This window comes from Rhinolophus sinicus, chromosome 14, assembly GCF_057876585.1.
Source record: "Rhinolophus sinicus isolate RSI-liver-muscle chromosome 14, RSI-T2T, whole genome shotgun sequence".
NCBI lineage: Eukaryota > Metazoa > Chordata > Mammalia > Chiroptera > Rhinolophidae > Rhinolophus > Rhinolophus sinicus.
In genome coordinates, this window is record NC_142514.1 from 57,066,883 (window position 1) to 57,087,751 (window position 20,869).

The following is a 20,869-nucleotide window of genomic DNA, read 5'->3' on the forward strand; positions in this document are numbered from 1 at the left end:
GCTACCAGTAAGACGCACTGGCTTCTGACATCTGGGTAATAGGAAGAGAGGTACTCCTGGCTCTCTGTACCGTTAAAGATACACATCCAGCCATTCAGATATATGCATAGATGGCATAAGACAAGATGCTGAAAAGAGTATCAAGAAATCAAGAATATCCAGGTACACAATCAAATAGGAAATATAAGATGTGAATAAATAACATTATTTCAAATAGAAATGGTACATGTTCCAAAATAGTCATAGATAAAACATGATACAAGGTTAGAGGAAAAATAGTTACTCATAGTATAAAAATAGTTCTAAGTGGAGGTTAGATATGTACTACAATGATACTGTAATTTAGATATATTACAGATTAAAAAGCTTTTGTGGGATTGTCTGAACCTAATTATCACATGTATTATTATTCTTTTAAGGAAAAAAAATTGCTTTCAAATAATCCACTTATAAGCTAACTTCTAGCAGAATAACTCATATTTCTCAACGACCACTGTGGACAGACAAAGTTGTGGCACTGTCAGTAAAGGGAAGTAACAAGAGGTACAGATAAGAGTCTGGCTTAACAATGACCTTCCTGATCACCCCTTGAGAACAGAATTAATGTTATTCAATAAAAAATTTTAAAATGCCTCTCCTGCAAATTTCTTAAAATTTTATAAATTCAGGTACTACAGAATGTTAACTATAATGGTCATAATTCAGTGTTTAAATTAATACAGATTCTTATACTGCCAAAAGTATCCTAATAAAAATTTTCACGAAGGTTAAAAATATTCATCTTTGAATTCATATAGTGTATAATAAATAGCAAAATGCAGCTGTTACATAAACCGGAGTTTATTGGATCGTTCCTGCTATAAAAATATGACTGACATTTCATCTGCTCAACCATCTTAAAGGTTAATTCTGGTTTCCTGTTTCAGATTTTATTCTAGGTGAACTGTTCCGGGCAGATTCTCTTTACCTATGCTGAACAAACCACAAACTGTTTCATTGCTCACTCTTACTGTTAAGAACATATTGACTTGCTGCCTGCTCTGCTGTTTAATTCATTTATGCTGAGAGTCAGGCATGAATACAGAATTTTAAATGTGACATTTGCAGGCTATTAGGTCATTTAGGCTCTGATAACACAAGGGAATTCCTGACATATAAACTGGACCAGATTACCAAGCACAGATAAGCTTCCCAAAGGAGCAAATTTCTGACCTTTTTTTTTTTTTTTGTAATTTCTCATAGAATTTTAGTATTAAATTTTAATGTGAATGAAAAGATCTATGTAGCCAACATTTTAAAGTAATAGCCTGTTTCTTTTAATAAGCACAAACTGGCATTTATTCCAATCAACCTGTATCAGCTAAATAAAATTCTTTTGATTGACAAAGAGATATAGAAAGATTCATAACAATAACTATAATTCATTAAAATTCTGAGAAATTCTGACCTCTAAGAATTTTAGTGTTTCCCATAATCTACAGATTCTGAAAAATCTGGTAATTCTTGTCAACAGATTTTTAAAAATTCTTTCATTTTGGCCTAGCAGGGCAGACTTTATACGCTGTCAAAATCACAGTATAAAATCGAAGTTTAAATACTTACCACACTGCCTTCTCTAAGATTATAGTTATGTACAATGAACGATAAGAGTCATTATAATTGGAAATGAAAAAACTGCCTACATGACATTTAGAATTACACTTTACAAGAGTTGATAATGGGGTGGGGTGGAAGAAGTAGGGAAAGGTTGTTTTCTCATTTTAGCTACTCAAAAAATTACACCAAATGATATTTTATCAGCTTTTTCCTTGTCACTAACAAGTACTATGTACAATGGTTCAAATGGAAGTTTTCTGAAATTAAGTCTTGTTGTTAAGTAACACACAGAAGATAATTCCGATTTTACCCTGGATTTAATATACGAGTAAGTCAGAATTCTACTACTACACAGCAAGTAGCCTTATAATATTGTGATTTGAATGAGACTTCCAACTGTAATAGGTGGAGTCCAAACAGGGATAAACGACCTGGAATGCCTTTCAGCTACAGCACATTGATTCTGAAAATTCTAACAACAGAAATTAGTTTACAGAGATTAAAAATCTTGTTTCTTTCAAAAGAATAAAATAGACAGCAAACCTGGTGTATTATCTGAGCTACAGGAAGTTGTTCAGCATATTTCAGGGGTTCTATTAGATCCTCATCCATCCGGTCTTCCTTATAGCTGGAAAAAAGGAATTAAAAAATACAAAGCTAAGGTAAATACTATTTTTAAGCATGGCAAATATTTAAATATGCCAAATATAAAATATACGAAAGTATGTATTTAATGTTCTTAAAATAATCAGTATTTATCAATAATCTATGAAAAAACACCTAATGATAATTTTTCAATGACATAACTATAAATGCATTCAGATTGCATTTAATTACTATGTATAAGATTAGCTAATATCACCTACTATTTGCAGGTCCTGTCTTTCACTCTAAGGTTTAAAAATGTTTAAGAATACCCTGTTCATAGGGTGTGCTATTTATCATAGTATTTAAAGGTCTTCAAAGCCTGTGCTCCAAACACATTCAAGATTCGTCCCTAGCAATTCCTTCTCTATGCACCAGTCCGTTGTCCAGCCACCTCCAACTACTACTGGTCTTGTGCTAATGGGCCCTGCAACTCTGTAACTATGATTTGCTCCATTGTGTTTTCTGTTTGGACCAACCACCAATTCCCTGTTTACTCTTCTTTCAAGTATAACAATTTATTTCGACCCATCTAGGTATATTTTTTTGACTCCATGAAGACAAAAACCATGTCTTCTTCTCTGTATATCCATTGTTTACCATATAATGATGACTCAATAAACATTTGCTGAATGAATATATGAATAAAATAAACACAGCAATCATTTTCTCAGAGGTTATTTTATGTGGAACATACTTTCTTTAATATCTACATTTACAATGAGATGCAGAGTTGACATAACACATTCCTATTACAGTATAAAACAGTAAAGTGCAGAACAGGAATAAAAATAAAATCTCCCCAAATGACGAGAACTACAAAAAAGGTTTTTAAAAAATTATTGATCCTTTCTTTTCAAAATACCAGATAAACATTATATCTCAAAAAAATAAGATCCAAATATATTGAAACTTCTTTATCTTTTTTCTCTGTAAATTACACAAGTTATCAATTTAAAAATTAAATTTTAAAAATCAAAACCTTAAATTATCTTTACAAATAATTAAACAACACTAGTCTAAGTCTGTAGGGCTGAAGGAAAACAGATATACTGACTATCATCAGAATTTAAAGGCTTTGTGCTTCAAAGGACACTATCAAGAAATTATGGAAATTCAGGCCTTTTATTTCTGAAAAGTTTTCTTATTATAATTTGAAATATTATTTCTGTTCATATTCCATTTGTTTTTCTAGTTCAAGTTCTTGGATTGTCTCTATCATTTTTTCTCTGATCCTTTTCTCTTAATTTCAGTTTCATTTTCTTGACTCTTTTTCATTTCTATTCTTTCTCTTTTACTGAACTTTTGGTAATATCTATCTTCCCTTGGGTATCTTTTAACTTTTCATTTCTGAATGATTTTTGTCTTTTTCCATCAATTTCTTTCTAGAGTTCATACATCTTCTTGTTTGTTTGTTCGTTTTAATTGTTTAGAGTGTCTGATCTATGGTGTTGTTTCATAATGTAATTGCTTGTTTAATATAGTTATTCATATTAGAGTGTTGTATTTCAGTTTTCCTGTTTTGTGGTTCTTCTTCTTTCTTTTTATTTTTCCTTTTAGTCTCTCTCCATCGTAATTTGTGTGGATGCTTCCTTCTTTTTCTGTTACAGATTTTTTTTTTCCAGGATCAGCAACAGCAAGTTATCATCTTGTGATGGGGAAGAAGGGGAATAAGTTGGCTTATTAGGTTTCTCAGCTCAAGAGCACCCTCCTCTGTGGCTACACTGGCGTGTAGTTTCTTTAATAAATGGTACTTTTTGTGGTAGCAGAATTTGACTTTTTTCCCCCCATTTATCTTATATCCTTTGGACTCTTATCTTCAGCTCCTTCTTTCTTTCCCTTCACTACCAAGCCTCCAAGGAACAACCCCCTCCTCGCCTTGCAAGGTACCTTTCATGCTCTCAAAATTAGCACTTTCCCAAGATTGTCACCAAAGGTCACCTACAGTTTCTAAGCCCAATCTCTCAGATTCTCTCATGGCTCTGATCAAGTAGTCCATGCTTATAGTATAATTCAGAAACCGAGAAAACTACAAAAACTAATTTCAATTTATATATAGCTGTCATCCTAAGGGAACCTGGAATATTCTGTAGTAAAATGGTAAAGTTCTCTTTCTTAAAGCCATTCATTATTGTTTCTTTCACATTTTGAGTCCCTAAAAGAAAAGACTTTGTGTATTACCTCTTTTCAAGATGCTTCACTAAGAAGATCTACTTAAATTATTTAATAAGGAAGTAATTTCTGCATGAGAAAAGATATGTATTCCTTTTTTTACTTTAATCTTTTTTAAAACTGTATTTTTGTAGAAAACAATAATAAATGAAATTAGTTTATACTATGAAAGGATTTTAGATCTAATGAAGTGATGCTACCATCTCAAATCAAAATGCAATTGAAATATTGTCCAAATCCTCTGCATAAATAAATAGAATACTGCTATCAAGATTCTGAATCCTATGAAGTTAGTCTTGATAAACCCTCATCTCTTTTGTTTTCTTTTACTTTCATAGATGTCCAGTGTCCTCAAAAAAAATCTTTTTTGTCTGTGCTATCTCAACACTCCTGAAATAACACTGTAAAATTACTTATTGTACCCATATATAAGGCTATCTCTGATTGAGAAACAGGTGAACTTTTATTCTACTGAGATTAGATTATTCATGTATAAAATGACGTAGCTTACTGTGTACAGAAGGCCAAAACATGTTTTCAAACACTAAAAATATACCCAACAAAAAGAACAGGAAACCAGAGACAGTGTGCTATGCCAAATACAAACTAAAAATTAAGAAGAGCATTAAATAATTCAAGACACATCATCTAGGGTAATTGAAAGCCACTAAGAAAAAAATTCTCTAAACATATCAAAAACAAAAACAGTAAGTCAGTTTACTGCAACCTCTAAAACATGATAGCTCAAAAGAATTACTTGAAACCAAAAATACATAGAAAAATGAAGTTAATTTAATTCAATCTTGTTGGAAAAAAAAAAGGATGGAAAACTTTCCACTCCTAAACTACATTTTAAAAAAATGCATAAGCATTCATATAAGTGACAACACATATTGTGCAAGCTATCCTTGACAAACCTGGAGCCCGGTGACATTCCTGAAAGTTTAAAGACACTCTAACGGGTAAAAGAATTCAATTTTCTTGGTCAATAGAGGCAAACACAAAATTCTATTACAACTTCAAGAGGCACTGAAGATTATTTTTGTGCAGATAGTTATAGCAATGAGACGACAATCTAACACATCATCTTCCTTGAGAGGAGACCCCCCTCCTAAACTCACAGCATAACCATTCTTCTAATTATGAAACTCAAAACTTGTGAGACAAGATATTAAGACATAACCTTGGCTATTACCTACTTTGAAGAAGCACAAGGAAGATGATAAGCCAGGACAAAGAGACATAATTTGAGGTAGAGAACAGAAAGTTAACTCCCCAGAGAACGAAGGTTACATTAATTTATGGCCCAGCTGTTGAAATGCATAGTATTTATACTGTCAGATTTTAGCGTGGTATAAAAATTAACATACTAGTTTAAAAAGAATACCTCCCAAGCAACTCAGTAAAGCAGTTTTAACAAAATCCCAGAAAACCAAGCTCTAGTTCTCAATGAGGGACTTTAGAAGTAACCTCTTATCTGGTAGAAGTTGTAGGCAGGCTTTCCAGAAGTTCACAGTACCAGCTGACTTGTACACATAAGGAATTATCTTTGTAGAGTCAAAGGCAATTCTAAAATAACAGTGGTGGGAGGTGGTCAGAGAAAAACCTGTCAAAATTATTGAGCACTTATCCTGTCCGAGGCATTCTACTAGGCACACATAACTAGACTTATATGTGTATTGTTCCAGTCATTTCATTTTGCTTTCACATACACAGTAGCTACTTGAAAAATAGGTTGAATGCCCATAAATAGTGTCACAAATAAATTGTATCCTATGTATAATTTAGCCACTAACTTTTCTCATTTAATATTATGTTTTTGAGATCCAGGCATGTCAATATGATTATCAATTCTAGTTCAATACCTTAACAGTTTTATGTATATAATATGAAAATGTTCCATTTTATTTAGACCTTCCAATATTGACGGACATCTGCTTCCAATTATTTATTATTAGAAATAATGTTGCATTATATATCTTTCCAATCTACTTCATCTACATGTATACAACAGCGGCAAACTCAAGCCCATAGGCCAAATCTGGCCTGTCACCTCTTTCTGTAAGTCGTATGAGCTACAACTGGTTTTCATATTTTTTTCTAATGGCTGAAAAAATTAGTCAAAAGGGGAATAATATTGCATGACCAATGAAAGTTATATAAAATTCAATGTTAGTGTCTGTAAATAAACTTGTATTTAACGCAGCAATTCATTTGTTAATGTATTGTCTATGACTGCTTTTGCACTAAGTATTTGCAACCAAGACCATTGACCTACAAAAGCTAAAATACTTACTATATGGCCTTTTACAGAAAAAGCTTGTCAACCCCTGAGCTAGAGCAATTATTTAGATGTGAACTTGCTGAATCATAACGTATGCACATTTTAACTATTGCTAGAAACTACCAAATTGCTATCCAAAGGGGCTGTATCAATTTACACTGCCACCAAAAATATGTGCCCATTTCTGTCCATCACCACCACTTAACTTTCTACAAGAAACAGGATCTCATTGTTTTCATTTCCATTTCCCTTTAAAAACATATTTATATTGGCACTGGACATGAGTGTTTCCTTTTTTCCTAACTATATTTCCTTTGATCACTTTTCTATTGCATTGCCTTTTTTTTTTTTTAACCAATGTGCAGTTACTTATATAATCTCGACAGAAATTCTTTGACATACATGTGGCATATAATTTCACCCAGACTTTCTCTTAACTTCGTTTGCATTTTTTTTTCTGCTATGTATGATATTTTAATATAGTTTCAGTAAACTTTTCCAATCTTTCATTTGCTATGTTTTGGGTAGCATGACATCTTTTCTTACTCCTATTCCTCTATTCTTATTAAGTTTAATAATCATTAAATGGTAGATTCTCTTAGATTTTTCTATTACATGGTCTGTTAAAAAAACAAACAAACAGGGAAAGTTTGCCTCTTTCTGATTCTTATACCTCCTATTCCTTCCCTTGTCTTCTTGCATTAGTTGGGACTTTGATGAATAGACGGAATTAGAACAAGCATCGTTATCTTTTTTGACTTTCATTGAGGTGCTTCTAAAGATTCACCCGAAAGTATAATGTTTGCTACTGGCTTTAAATACATGGCCTTGATTAAGTCAAGGCAGTTCCCTTTTATTTCTAGTTGGCTAAGCCCTGTTGCTTTTTTTCATCATTAATGATTGATGAATTTTAATTATTAAATGCTTTCTCTGCTTTATTGAAACAATTACAAAATATTTCTTATTTAGTGTAATGATATGATAAAATACATTAATATATTTTCTAATACTAAATCATTCCTGCAATTTTAAGAAACCTGCTCTTTGGTCTTGAAGTATTTTTATTTATACATTACTGGATTTGAATTTTATTTTAAGATTTGTGCATCTCTGAGTATAAGTGAGGTTGGCTCTGTAGTTTTTTCATACTCTCTTTGTGTAGTTTTGGTTTCAGAATTAACTAGGTCTACAAAAAATGAGTTACATAGCATGCTTTCTTTTTTAATTCTGTTCATCTATGTCAACCCCACAGGAGTTCAGTAAGCATCACAGGTAGAAAGCATCTAAGCCACTCTATGTTGGGAGAGCATACACATTTTTTTTTAATTGAAAAAAATTGCAAGTATTTTTTTTACTTGACAGCTTACTATTTCTTTTCATTACTTTTCTCCTAAATTTCCTGTAAGTATTACTTTAGTCAACTCCTTTCTATTGAAGATTTCTCATGTAAACAGCAAAGTTTGGGGTTTTGTTTTAATTTGGTATGACCACCTGAGACTTTCAAAAGGTATTTGGTCCAATTATGTTTACTTTAATAACTGATATAGCTGGATTTATAACTACCATCTATTTTGTATTTCCCATCTATTTGCTGTCCCTTTTTATTTCCTCTCTTCTTTTGAAGTAACCAAATATTTTATTAATTCTTTTTTCTCTATTAACATGATAGTTATACATATATTCACCATTATTATAATGGTTATCTTGGACATTAGAACACCCAATTTTAACTTGTTAATCTAATCAAACTGATCAAATTTACCATTTCTCCAATAAGAATAGTATTTTACAACACTTTAATTCCATTTATCCCTCTGCCTTTTGCATTATTTTTGTCATATACTTTAATTCTACAAATACTTTTTAACTCAACAAGAAATTGTTATTTTTATTTTTTGTCCAATCAATATTCAATTATTTTAAATGATATATTTACCTGTTCTGGTTCCATTCATTTCTTACTGATTTTTGTGTTTCTCTTTAGGATCATTTAATTTTTACTTTAGTTCAGGTGCACTGGCAACAAATTCTCTGCTCTGTCTGTCTGAAAACATCTTTACTTCATCATTTTTGAAAGATATTTTTGCTATGTATAGAATTGTAGGTTAGAAGTTTTCTTTCAGCACTTTAAACATGTCATTCTACTGTTTTATGACTTCCACTATTTATGTCAGGATTAAAGGTAATGTGCTTTTTTTTCTCTCCTGTGCATTTAAATTTTTCTCCTTTGTCTATGATTTTTCAGTATTTTGACTAAGACATGCCAAGTTGTAGTTTCCTTTGTATTCATCCTGCTTGGGGTTAGCATAGTTTAGCTGAATCTGTGGTTTGATGTTTCATTAGTTTTTCTCATTATCTCATTAAATGTTACTTCTTCTCTATTTTCAATCTGCCCTCTAGTTTAAGACATTATTAAACACACCATTTTACTGAATCTAATATCCTGTTTTCTGAGGTATCCAATTTGATGCTATCCAATTTGATCCAATTTCACTGAGCTCTTCATGTCAGATATATTTTTCAATTCCAGAATGTTCATTTCATTGTTTCATATATATTCATATTCTCTGCTGAAATCCCTATCTTTTGATCTGCTTTAAAGAATTTTTTTCCTATTTTCTTGAACATATTAAATGTTCTTATTTTAATAAGAACTTAAAATAATAATAAATGAACTTATCTTAAGGTTCTTGTCTACTAACTCCAAGTTCTGGATCACTTCCAGGTCTGCTTCTGTTTTTCTCTTTGTATATGGTCACAGTGCCCTTATGTACCTAGTAATTTTTAATTGATTGTGTATAGAACACTGCATATTTATTATTTAAAAAATAACTACTAACAATACCATTTTCCATCTAAGAAGAGCCACACTTCTCCTCTGCTAGGTAGTTTAGAGAGTGGTAGTCTGACCACTTCTAGTAAATCAGGGACTGAGTTGAATTAAGACTGCCTTATAATTTTAGTAAGACTCATTCAACCTGTAATTTGCCCATATTCTGGTGAGGCTCTTCAAGGTTTTAAATTGAAGGCTGGCAGGTCTTTGTCCCCTCAACACAGTAACTTTCACTACGTTTTTCTGGCTTAGATTTTTGTCCTATTGTTCTGTGCAGCTTCAGAATTGGGCATTCAAGCCCCACTAAAGTACCTAAAACTGTACTTTAAAAGGTTGCTGAGTTGGTTAGAGCATGGTGCATTTAACAGCAAGGTTGCTGGTTTGACCCCCACATGGGCCACTGTGAGCTGCGCCCTCCACAACTAGAGTGAAACAACTACTTGACTTGGAGCTGATAGAAAAACACACTTAAATAAAAAGTTAAAAGAAAAAACACTATTAAAAGGTTGCTCTGTCCTCCTTAGCGACCCTTTATCAGAAGTTCCGTCCAGATTCCTCTAGCATAGAAGTGAACAACTTTTTTCTGTAAAGGACCAGACAGTAACTCTTTCAGACTTTCTGCCATACATTCTGTCAGAACTACCCAACTCTGCCATTGCAGCATGAAAGCAGCCATAGACATTAAGCAAATAAATGAAGGCATGAACATGGCTGTTTTCCAATAAAACTTTATTTACAAAAACAGGCAGCAAGCCAGATTTGGCCCATGGGGCCTGTTTCGCTGATCTCTGCTCTTGCTGCACCCAGAATCAGTAAGTACACCTAAGGGGAAAAGTAGCTGGAAATTGTCAGTGTCAGTTCACCACGGTCTCCAGGACTGTCAATGCTCACCTGCTATGTTCTTCAGGGATCTCACCCTGAAGACCTTTGTCTCCTCAGAATTGTAAGACTAGTAAATTCAGCTCTGGTTTTTAGAAGTTTTCTGCTTTAGTAGTTAGTTTTCCTTCAGCTTCAGAATTTGGCAAATATTTTAAAAGGGAAACTGGTCATGTGATTGAGAAACATCTTGAAAGGGAAACTGGCTTTATGATTGATTGACAACTGTGTCACTCTAGCCTCACACATCACCAAATATTGTCCCAGTTTCTCTACCCACAAGAAATGACCCACTGCCCAGATTCTCACCTTTGGCTTATTCCCCAAATCAGCACAACCCAAGGAAAAGTGGCGGCAGATTTTGAGCTCATCTCTTTGAAGTTTTCCCAAATCTGGATTTTTAGCTTCTCAGTCCTTATTGCTTCTGTACTTCTCTTGTGTCTTTAAAATATATATAATTTTTGTCTGGTTTTTCTAGTTGTTCTTGGTAGGATCATAAGTCTGTTGCAAATTATTTCATCCAACCCAGGGTCAGAAACTGTATGCTACTAATTTTTTTTTTTCTTTAAAGATTTTTTTTTTTTTAATTGGGGAAGGGGAACAGGATTTTATTGGAGAATAGTGTGTACTTCCAGGACTTTTTTCCAAGTCAAGATGTTGTCCTTTAAATCTTAGTTGTGGAGGATGCTGTTCAGCTTCAAGTTGTTGTCCTTTCAGTCTTAGTTGTGGAGGACATATCTCAGCTCCAGGTCTAGTTGCCATTACTAGTTGCAGGGGGTGCAGCCCACCATCCCTTGCGGGACTCAAGGAATTGAACTGGCAACCTTGTGGTTGAGAGCCCACTGGCCCATGTGGGAATCGAACCGGCAGCCTTCGGAGTTAGGAGAACGGAGCTCCAACCGCTTGCGCCACCGGGCCGGCCCCTGTATGCTACTAATTTTGATGTTTAATATTTTCATTCTCACTCAGTTCTAAATATTTTTTAAATTTTCCATTAATACTTTCATTTATTCCAAGAATTACTCAAAATATGTTTTAAAATATCCACACATATAGATTTTAAACAATTCTTTTTTGCTACTGATTCCAGCAATTATATTGTGATCAGGAAAAAAAATGTTCCATAAGATTCCAACACTTCACAGCTTTTTCAGGACCCACTATGGGATCAATTCTTAAAAGTATTACATTTGGGCTTGAGAAGAATGTTTATTCTCTAATTGTTGAATATATGAGATCAAGCTTGTTAATCATGTTGTTCATATCTTCAATTTAAAAACACTTGGGGGAATTTTTTTTTCAACCCATTTCTGATAATGTGATATTGAAATCTCCTACAATGGTAAATTTATCTACCTTTTTTTAAGTACGTAAATTAAATATATATATATATATATATATATATATATAGTCACTATGTTATTAGGTAATTGAAAGCTTAACATGCTTTATCTTCCTGGTGAGTAAAACCTTTTACCATTAGTTACCCTATTTATGCTTGCTAACACCCTTTCCTAAAGTCTATTTTTCTAATATTAATATAACTACATAAGCTTTCTTTTGGTTAGTAGTTGCTGGTAACCCTTTTATTTTTAGCTATTTAATGCCATTATGTTTCCTATCTGTAGTTAGATTTCTTTTTATCCTAATATGATGATCTCTTTTAAACTAAGATTAATTTATTTAAATTCATTGTTATAAGCAACATAATTTCATTATTTCTTTCTCCTTACTTTGTAATTTCTATTTCTCCTGGTTTGTTTTCCTTCTATTTTTCACCTTCACTCCTTTGCTGCCTCATTGATTTTTTTTTTAATTCCACTTTTTCTCCTGTACTGCTTCTCGTCTTATTTCCTCTACTTCTGTTCCTTGCACGCAGACCATTTAACGGTCATTCTCAAAATATAAAATGCATACTTTCCAGACTGCCTAAAGCTATTAAAACTGACTACTCTCCCCGCCAACAAATAACACTCTCAAAATACTTTAAAACCAACATGTGCTCTCCTTATATAATACTGTCATTAAATACAGTAGTACTTTATCTTACTCCCCCAAATAATTATCTTCATCATCACTATTACCATCATAATTATAAAACAGATCCGGTTTTTGCTTAAACTTACTCACGTTTTTACTAATTTATGAGCACAGCATTCTTCCTTGCACTCAGACCTCACTACCACTGCCTTCTTTAGGAAGTGTATCCCTTTAGATGTTGTTTAGTTAAGAGTGTACTGATTCAAAATACTCTCAGCTTTTGTATGTTTGAAAATGTCCTAATTTTTTACTTATTCTTTAATGGTAGTTTATCTGGGTAACCAAGTTTAAGCTGACAGTAATTGTCTCAAGCCTTACTACCCACAAATGGACCTACAGCCATTTGTCCTCACCCTCACACAAAACCATTCTAACTCAAAACTCTAGATTTCTACATCAGTAATTATCATTTAGAGAGCCTTGCTTTCCATGTTTACTCACCACTAGGGTGTTAGTCCCTTATATGTCTTTCTCAAAGAGATTTCCCTATTATTAAGGAAAGTGGAGCTTCCTAATCAGAGGCACAGTTCAGCCATGGGCTCTTACAAATCCTTCCTGCCTCACAGATAAAAGGGCCTGCAGCCGGATAAAGGACATGGTCCGGTAAAGACATGCTTGCATTAAGGTGCTCCTGACACCCCTTGGGTTGGCTCTAGGAGAGGGACCCCACCCACAGATAATCCTTTAAAAGAGAGACAAAGAATCTGAGCTTACTGCCAACTGCTTAGGAAAGCTGCATGTTTGGAACCCCAGCTGCGACTATCTAGAAACTGTGGGAAGTTGAACTTGTGCAGCCCCTTCTATTGAATAATGGCATGTCACCACTTCTATTTCAATCTGGAGACAGCCAGAAATACCATTCATCAAACAATATTGTTTGTCTCCACACAACTACTTTCTTGGTAGCTCAGCTTTGTATTTAAAAATGCCTTTTAAATAATTTATAGAGCACGAAGTTATTTTATCATAGAAGAGATTTTCAGAAAAATTCAGTCAGCAACAATTCCAAAAGTGAAGTCAGTTGACTGTTCTTTATTATTGACTTCAAACCACCTCTCTAACTCATTTAAATTTCTTGTTCTGGAAAAAGTGAAATGTTACACCTACTTCTGAATATTATAGGGTAGTCTTTTATTGAGAAGTGTTTCCTTCTAATGAAATTTTAAACTATGAATGCCAAAGGCCATTAAAGTCAAGTTGTGTTGTGTTTTTACATCTAATGTAAAAATGAGATTTCTCATATTCAGAGTCAACTCATTGGCAACTTTCATGTATTCTTTATTACTAGAAGTTACCTAATTTCTGGATACTCAAGGTTTTACTGCGCCTAATTTTCAAAGAATTAGAAAGAAAAAAAACTATCCTCAACACTAAAGTCATACAAGATATAGTTTAATCATTTTGTATGATTTAGAAGATATATATTACAGTGTTTTAGCATACTAAAGAGAAATCATTATGAGCATCAGTTATTTTTAAAGGCTGTTAGAGTTTTCCCTATCATTAGATAAAAGATTTTAAATATATACATCATGTCTATACAAAACAGTTAAAGCAGTTACAACTTCTTCTATAGTAAATTGAGGGTGGTATGTCTAAGCCAGAGATTGCCTGTACTCATAATTTACGTCTCATCATATAGCTCATTACTACCTGTCTCAGTAGCTTAAAGCAAAAATGCAAAGGACTGTCCAAAAGTATGCAATCTTTAAATCAGCTAAGAGAAACCTAAAATACTATGTTCCTACTCCATCTCTCACTATATGTACTCTCTCTCTTTCTCTCTCTCTCTCTCTCTCTCTCTCTCTCTCTCTCTCTCTCTCTCTCTCTTCTTTATATATATGGTATAAAGAAATAAACATTTTAAAAACCAAGTATACTAATTTTAGTACAACCCAGTTTAAAGTTCTCACCAAGTATTTGAATCTCTGAGTGGCAATGTCATTCAGAGCAATTAAACTAGATCCACCATCACTCACAGTATTGTACAAAGTAATTCTCAACCAGAATCCACACTTAGTTATCATGTGACAAATTCAGGTATTCTGAGATCATTTCCTTTGAATTTTTGCATTTCATTAATTTTAGTTTATACTCACTTTTGAGAAATCATACTAGAAAATATTAATTAACATTAGAAACTAATCCTATCAGAAGAACAAAGAAAGACTCTTAATATTGCAGTGAAAATGAGGGTGATCAATCTCACTGAAAAAAGACATTCCATAACAATATTAGCTGCATGCTTCCCTTAGTAAAAGTACTTTCAGAATAATATATGGCCAATTTCATCAAATTAAACAAAGTACAGAGTCTAGAATATCACTGAGTATGACAAGAATTTGTATACATCAATTACAAACAGAGAAAGATGGAGAATAATAGACTTATTCAATAAATGTTTCATGAAGAAACATAATATGTTCCCTTTCTCACATAAATATTTAATTACTATTTATATTACCAAGACAGGACCAAAATCAAACATGATTTATTTCAGCCTCCTGACTTTCCTTAATTTTTAAGACAAAATTAATTTTGAAATAAGCATTTTTAATTACCTGCCATCTTGCAGGAATTTGTCTATTACAATCAGAAAAATGCACTGTAAATAATATTTACTATATCAATTTAATAAAAAGTCACATAAATGACTTTACTTGCAGTTCTAGGTACCGTTTGGCTTTATTAAAAATCATTTGTTATGAAATTTCAAATTATTGATTACCCCTGAGAAAAACCACAGTATTCCAATACACTTAACAGCTGTGCCCCATATTGGTATCAATTGTGAAGGATGTTGCTGGCCAAGCCCTCATGGCCCTGTCCTTTTTCCAGGTTCAGTTTTACCCCCACAATAAAATCTATATACTTTAATGCTAACATTATGAAATCAAAATAAGTATTATAAAAGATTGATGGGTTACAATAATGAACTAACACTTATAATCATTAGTAAGACAAAACACAATGAAATAAGCATCAAGTCCTGAAACAGATTTTTAAAAAATCAACTACACGGGTAAGTATGGAAAGGCCAGGCTAACAGTAATTCCTGTCCGAACAGGCAATGTGTGGCATGGCTGACAAAAATGCAAATGAAGCTATAGAAACAGAGCTACAGTCCACCAGATAAAGACAGTACCACTCCCACAGCACCATGTGCCTTGGAGGAGAGACACCGGTATGGCTGAGTTTTACATGGCATGCTCTTAAAAATGCACAGAAAAAGTATGCTCATTACCCCCAATCCTCACAATAACTGTAAAGGTAGAGAGTAGATCAACCTTTTACAGATAAAATATCTGAGTTTCACCAATATTAAGTAATATGCCTAAAAACATAAAGCAAGAAACTAAACTAAAATTTGAACGCAAGTCCATTCACTTCTACACACTTTCTAATATATCAAACAGCCTTCAAGTTTCCTTAAAGCACTGGGAGGGACAATTCGGTAACACCTCACCTTTAGAATACTTAAAAATCGGTTACAAAGCCATGCCATGATTTCAACAGAAAAATGACAGTTGCTGAAATGGGATTACAGATAGATATTATTAACATAAATGTCTTCTGCCTTTTGCTTTCCCTAACAGCTACAGTCCTAAAGAGTCATATATAAATCAATTTTTTAAAATTGAATCAAGTGTTCCCCACTAATAAATTATAAATAACACCTTTATCTTTATTACTAATTAATCATAATCTTCACACAAACATAAGATTTTATGATCCTTCAATTTTTTATTAAGTATTTAATAATATGCAAGCTATTTCTAAAACTATGCCAGCAGAGTAGCAATTCAAAAAGATCTTGTAGATTTACCCATTTTATAATCAAAGTTCCACATTATTAGGTATATTAAAGCAAGACAACTTATATACAAAGAGAAATTTTTACCATAATTTTTTCAACTAACAATTCAATATTAGAAGTATTTTTCTCTGTCAGCGGTCTGAAGAAACAAATATCATGATTTGGTGTTACGTTCTACCTTCAATCTTCAGCATTCAAAAATGATTGCTCCATGTGTACAAACATGTAATTCTACTGCCATCTTCTGGTAAATCACAATTTCCCAATTCTTAACACTACTCCAAATGAGAAACCTCCCAAATATAAAATAACTACTTTATGACACTAGATTAATAAAAGCAGAATACATAATTTTTCCAAATAGCCAAAAATATACTAAAAATAGCATTCTAGCAATAATTTTTATCAGAACATATGCTATGTTCTCTCAATAATGTTGAACATTTATTGAGAACATTACTAACTATATTTAAGGCAAAACTAACAGCTTTAAAAAAATTAATTATCTTAATAAACTTATGAAGTGCCATTATTATTTCCATTTTACAGAGGAGGAAATTGAGAATCAAAGAAGTCACCCAGTTTGCCCAAGGTTACAAAGTTAGTAAATGGCAGAGGCTCTGAATTCAGATGCTAATTCCAAAGACTTTGACTTTGATTATTATGCTATAACATCCTCTATAACGTCAGATAATAGACATGAAATTAATTTAACTCATTTAGGATATTAAAGCTTAATTTTGTGGAATACAGCAATAATATAACAATTAATAAGTAGACCAAGAGAGTCAAAAAACATAGAATCAAAGAGTTAAGATGCCTTTAACGGCCAATAATCTACTTTTTCATATAATTCAAAACTTTATTCGCTAACCATCCTAATGGTTTAACCTCTAATGTTCTACAGAGGGTACCAAAAATATATATATACACATTTTAAGAAAGAAAACAACTGTATTAAAATTATAATACTCAATATATACCGATAACAAAAGATGAATACAAGTCATGTGTATACATTTTTTTGGCATTTAAGAAACCCCAACAGTTTCTTAAATAATTCCATATCATTTTTAGATTTCTCACAATATAAAATTTTAGGTTCTATATGTTTAGTATTTAAATTAAAATTAACTTTGCTTTGACACATTTTTAAATATTAATATACGCTAGTTGGAAATCACTACCTCTGGTAAACATATATTTACTAATTTATACTCAGAGGTTTTACTTATGCAAAGAGATACAGTACTACATTCTGCTATAGTATTTATATACATTGATTTCTTAAAAGTCACCAACCAATGGATGTTTTTGTTAACTGTAGGTAGTGAAATAAACTGCTTTTAGAAAACTGCTCCTAAAATAATCAACATATTATTTTGAAACTGTAACACTAAAGAACTTTATTCAATGTAAAATGAGAAAATAGATAATTTTTCGGTTTTAGTGTCTTTATAAATCAAATAATCACATCTAATTTATGTTCTGAAAGTGATTTTAATGAAATCCTAAACAACTAAAGTGACTAACAGTTATAAATCACAGTATAAAATAAATGGCCAAATAAGATACTTAAGTCACCCCAATAAATTTAATTTAAAAAAAAAAGATACTTAAGATGATACAGAATTATACTGATGAGTAAATCACTTTGAAAAATAGAGTAGTAAGTAGAACAGTAAGAGAGAAATCCTGTAACCTATTGTCTGAACCATGTTGGTAAATCTTTGGTTCGTAAAGTTTCATAACCATATCAATGTACTATGAGCAACTTTCAATGAACAGTTTGATCACAATGTTTCATGTTTCTCACAATCTACTTTGCCCAACTACAAAAGAGATGTTTCTACTGATTATGTACATTTAAATTTTGATTCAATTTCCTAGTAAACATTATAGAGACTAGAATTCATATGTTCAATGATATAATAAATACTACAGTAGGTTCTTTACATTTCCATATAAATTTTGGAATCAATTTGTCTATCTCCACCAAAAAACGAAAAAGGCCCGACTGGGATTGAGTTGATCAACAACAGAATCAGTAAGATCCCAGATCCCAGAATACAGTCAATATAAAAATTAATTGTACTTCTATATTTGAACAGCAAATGGAAAATAATTTTTAAAATGTCACTTAAAATAGCATAGTAATTAAACATGTGGAACAATTATTTGTAGAAATGAAAAATGGTACAATAACTATAAAAATGGTTTTGAAGTTTCTTACAAATTTAACATGTATTTCTACAATGTTGACCCCGCAAACCTACTCTTAGGTATTTAACTCAAGTGAAATGAAAACTGATATTTGTATGTAAATGTTTATAGTGGCCTTATTCATAATCACCAAAAACTGGGGGCAAAAACAAGTATCTTTCAATTGATGAACGGATAAACTGTATCACATGCCCAGCAATAAAAAGGAACAAATTCCTGATACATGTGACAACAGGTAAAAATATGAAATGCCTCATGCCAGTAAAAGAAGCCAGACTCCAAAGGGTACGTACGGAATGTATGAGTCCATCTATATGACAACCCCGGGGACAGAAAACAGATCAGTGGTTTCTAGGGATATGAGGGAGGAATTGGATAAAAAGGGGCATAAAGAAATTTCTTGTGGTGATGCATAGGCACGGTGATTATCCGAGGGTATGCATTTGTCAAAACTCAAAACTATACATTTAAAAGGGTGATTTTATTGTAAATAAATTATACCTCAATATTCAAAAACAAAAAAAAATTGAACAAACTACAGTTGCACACAACATAAATGAATTCCAAAAACATAATATTAATAAAAGAATCAAAACATAATGTTTAGGGATACATGCTTAGGTGATATAACTAAAATCACCTAAGAGTAAGAAAGTAAATTCCATGAAAGTTAGGATAGTGGTTAACTTTGAGGGGGAGTAAAAGGGAAGAAATTGGGAAGGGGCACATAGATTGAGGGAGCTTCCAGTGCACCAACATTGTTCTGTTTCTTTTTCTGGTGGTTACATGAGTAGTTCGTTTAGGATAATTCACTGAACTATCTTTTATATTTTACATCCTTTTAAAAGAAAACAAGCCAAGTAACTCGGAGTAAATTATGAAAGAATACTATAAGAATATATATATTTAGAACTATGAGGCATTCCTAGATTCATTATCTTGGCTCTATTATTTATTAGATGGGTGACTTTAGGCAGGTTTCTTAACCTTTCTCAGCCTCAGTTTACTCATCTATAAAAAAATGGATTCCGTTTTTTCTTGGGCAATGCCTACAGAATTTAGACTTCTATACTTTGTTTAACACTAAAACATGCCTGTATTTTTATATCTATAAGCTGGAGGCTATTTTCCCTATAAAGTAAAGACACAAAACTGGTAATCTAAGTAATTATGACACGGACTTACTACTAGATTCTAGAAAGCGGAAATCTTTCAGGAGGGCATGCTGTTTACTTGTCTGCATACTTACCAAAGTCAACCTATGTATACTTAGATGAAGCAGTTTAGAATCAAATTGTATAAGCCAAGATTATTACAATCAGTCTTTATTTTACCTCATTTGTTCTTGCAGATAAATTAATAAGACATATGCAGACACATAGTGTTGTTACTAACTATACCTTATTCAATATCTAAGTTTCAGAAGACATATAAAAAAACTATTTCATATAGTCCTGCAGTCAATTTTATGTATTAAAGTTCTTCATCATATCTGGTTTTAGTCTAGTATACTCTAATACACAAAATATGAAATAGAGTATGAACAAATCAGTTCTATTGTTTCCCTAATAAAGGTAGAAAGTAATATTTTTAAAAGTATATTTTTAACAGCAATGACTGTATTGATATTTTTAACCTAAGAGCTGAAAAGCTACATATGCATTCTAGCCCATAATTTCTTTAATAAAAGTTTTTGTAATATCTGATCTCTCATGAATATACTTTTCTCAAAACAAAATGATTGCCATTCACATTTGCAGATAAGTAGCACCTATATATGAGACAATATTTCTAGCATCCATGTAAAAATTCCTGGAACATGTTGGGAACTTAATTCTTCAAAATTCATTGGATAACCTGTACCAGTAAACATGAATCCATCTGTAAGCAATGTTCTAAATAAATTTCATTTATAAACACTAGAGGGTGCTCTAATTCAACAGGCCTGGTATCTGGCTTTGTAGCTTAAAATAATTTTCTCCTCAATTAAAGATAAATTAAGATACTCTTCAGTACCAACTATTTTTGCATCTGATATAATCCATGGAGATAATTTATGAGATAAAATTCCACTCTTCCAGAATATATAATATTTTGTTAGGTGGAGAGAACAGAAAGTAAGTACAGAAGAAGTATAAAGATAGTTCTTGCCTATAAAGGAAATTAATACAATGGTCAGATGGCTAAAACAAAGTGTATCTTATTATAGGCTTAAGTTCAAGGCAAATTATAAAATGAATCTGGTAAAAGATATATAGCAGTTCAATTCCAATTTTAGTTGCTAAGTATTAAGATATAGTTTAGCTATTGTACAAACGTAATTTGAAAGTCAGTATTTAAATAACAAATAAAAGTAGTACCGCTATATATTATCACCTGCTAT

At 32.1% G+C, this 20,869-nt stretch overlaps 1 protein-coding gene across 2 annotated transcripts in view; it reads right to left on the reverse strand.

Annotated features, from left to right (window-relative positions):
* Positions 1–20,869, reverse strand: part of PIGK (phosphatidylinositol glycan anchor biosynthesis class K) — a 117,268-nt gene that overhangs the window by 36,147 nt on the left and 60,252 nt on the right. For both annotated transcript variants that reach the window (XM_088791206.1, XM_088791205.1), the window contains exon 10: positions 2,140–2,224. In XM_088791206.1, the coding sequence (XP_088647332.1) occupies positions 2,140–2,224 (85 nt within the window). The remainder of the gene's footprint in view (positions 1–2,139; positions 2,225–20,869) is intronic.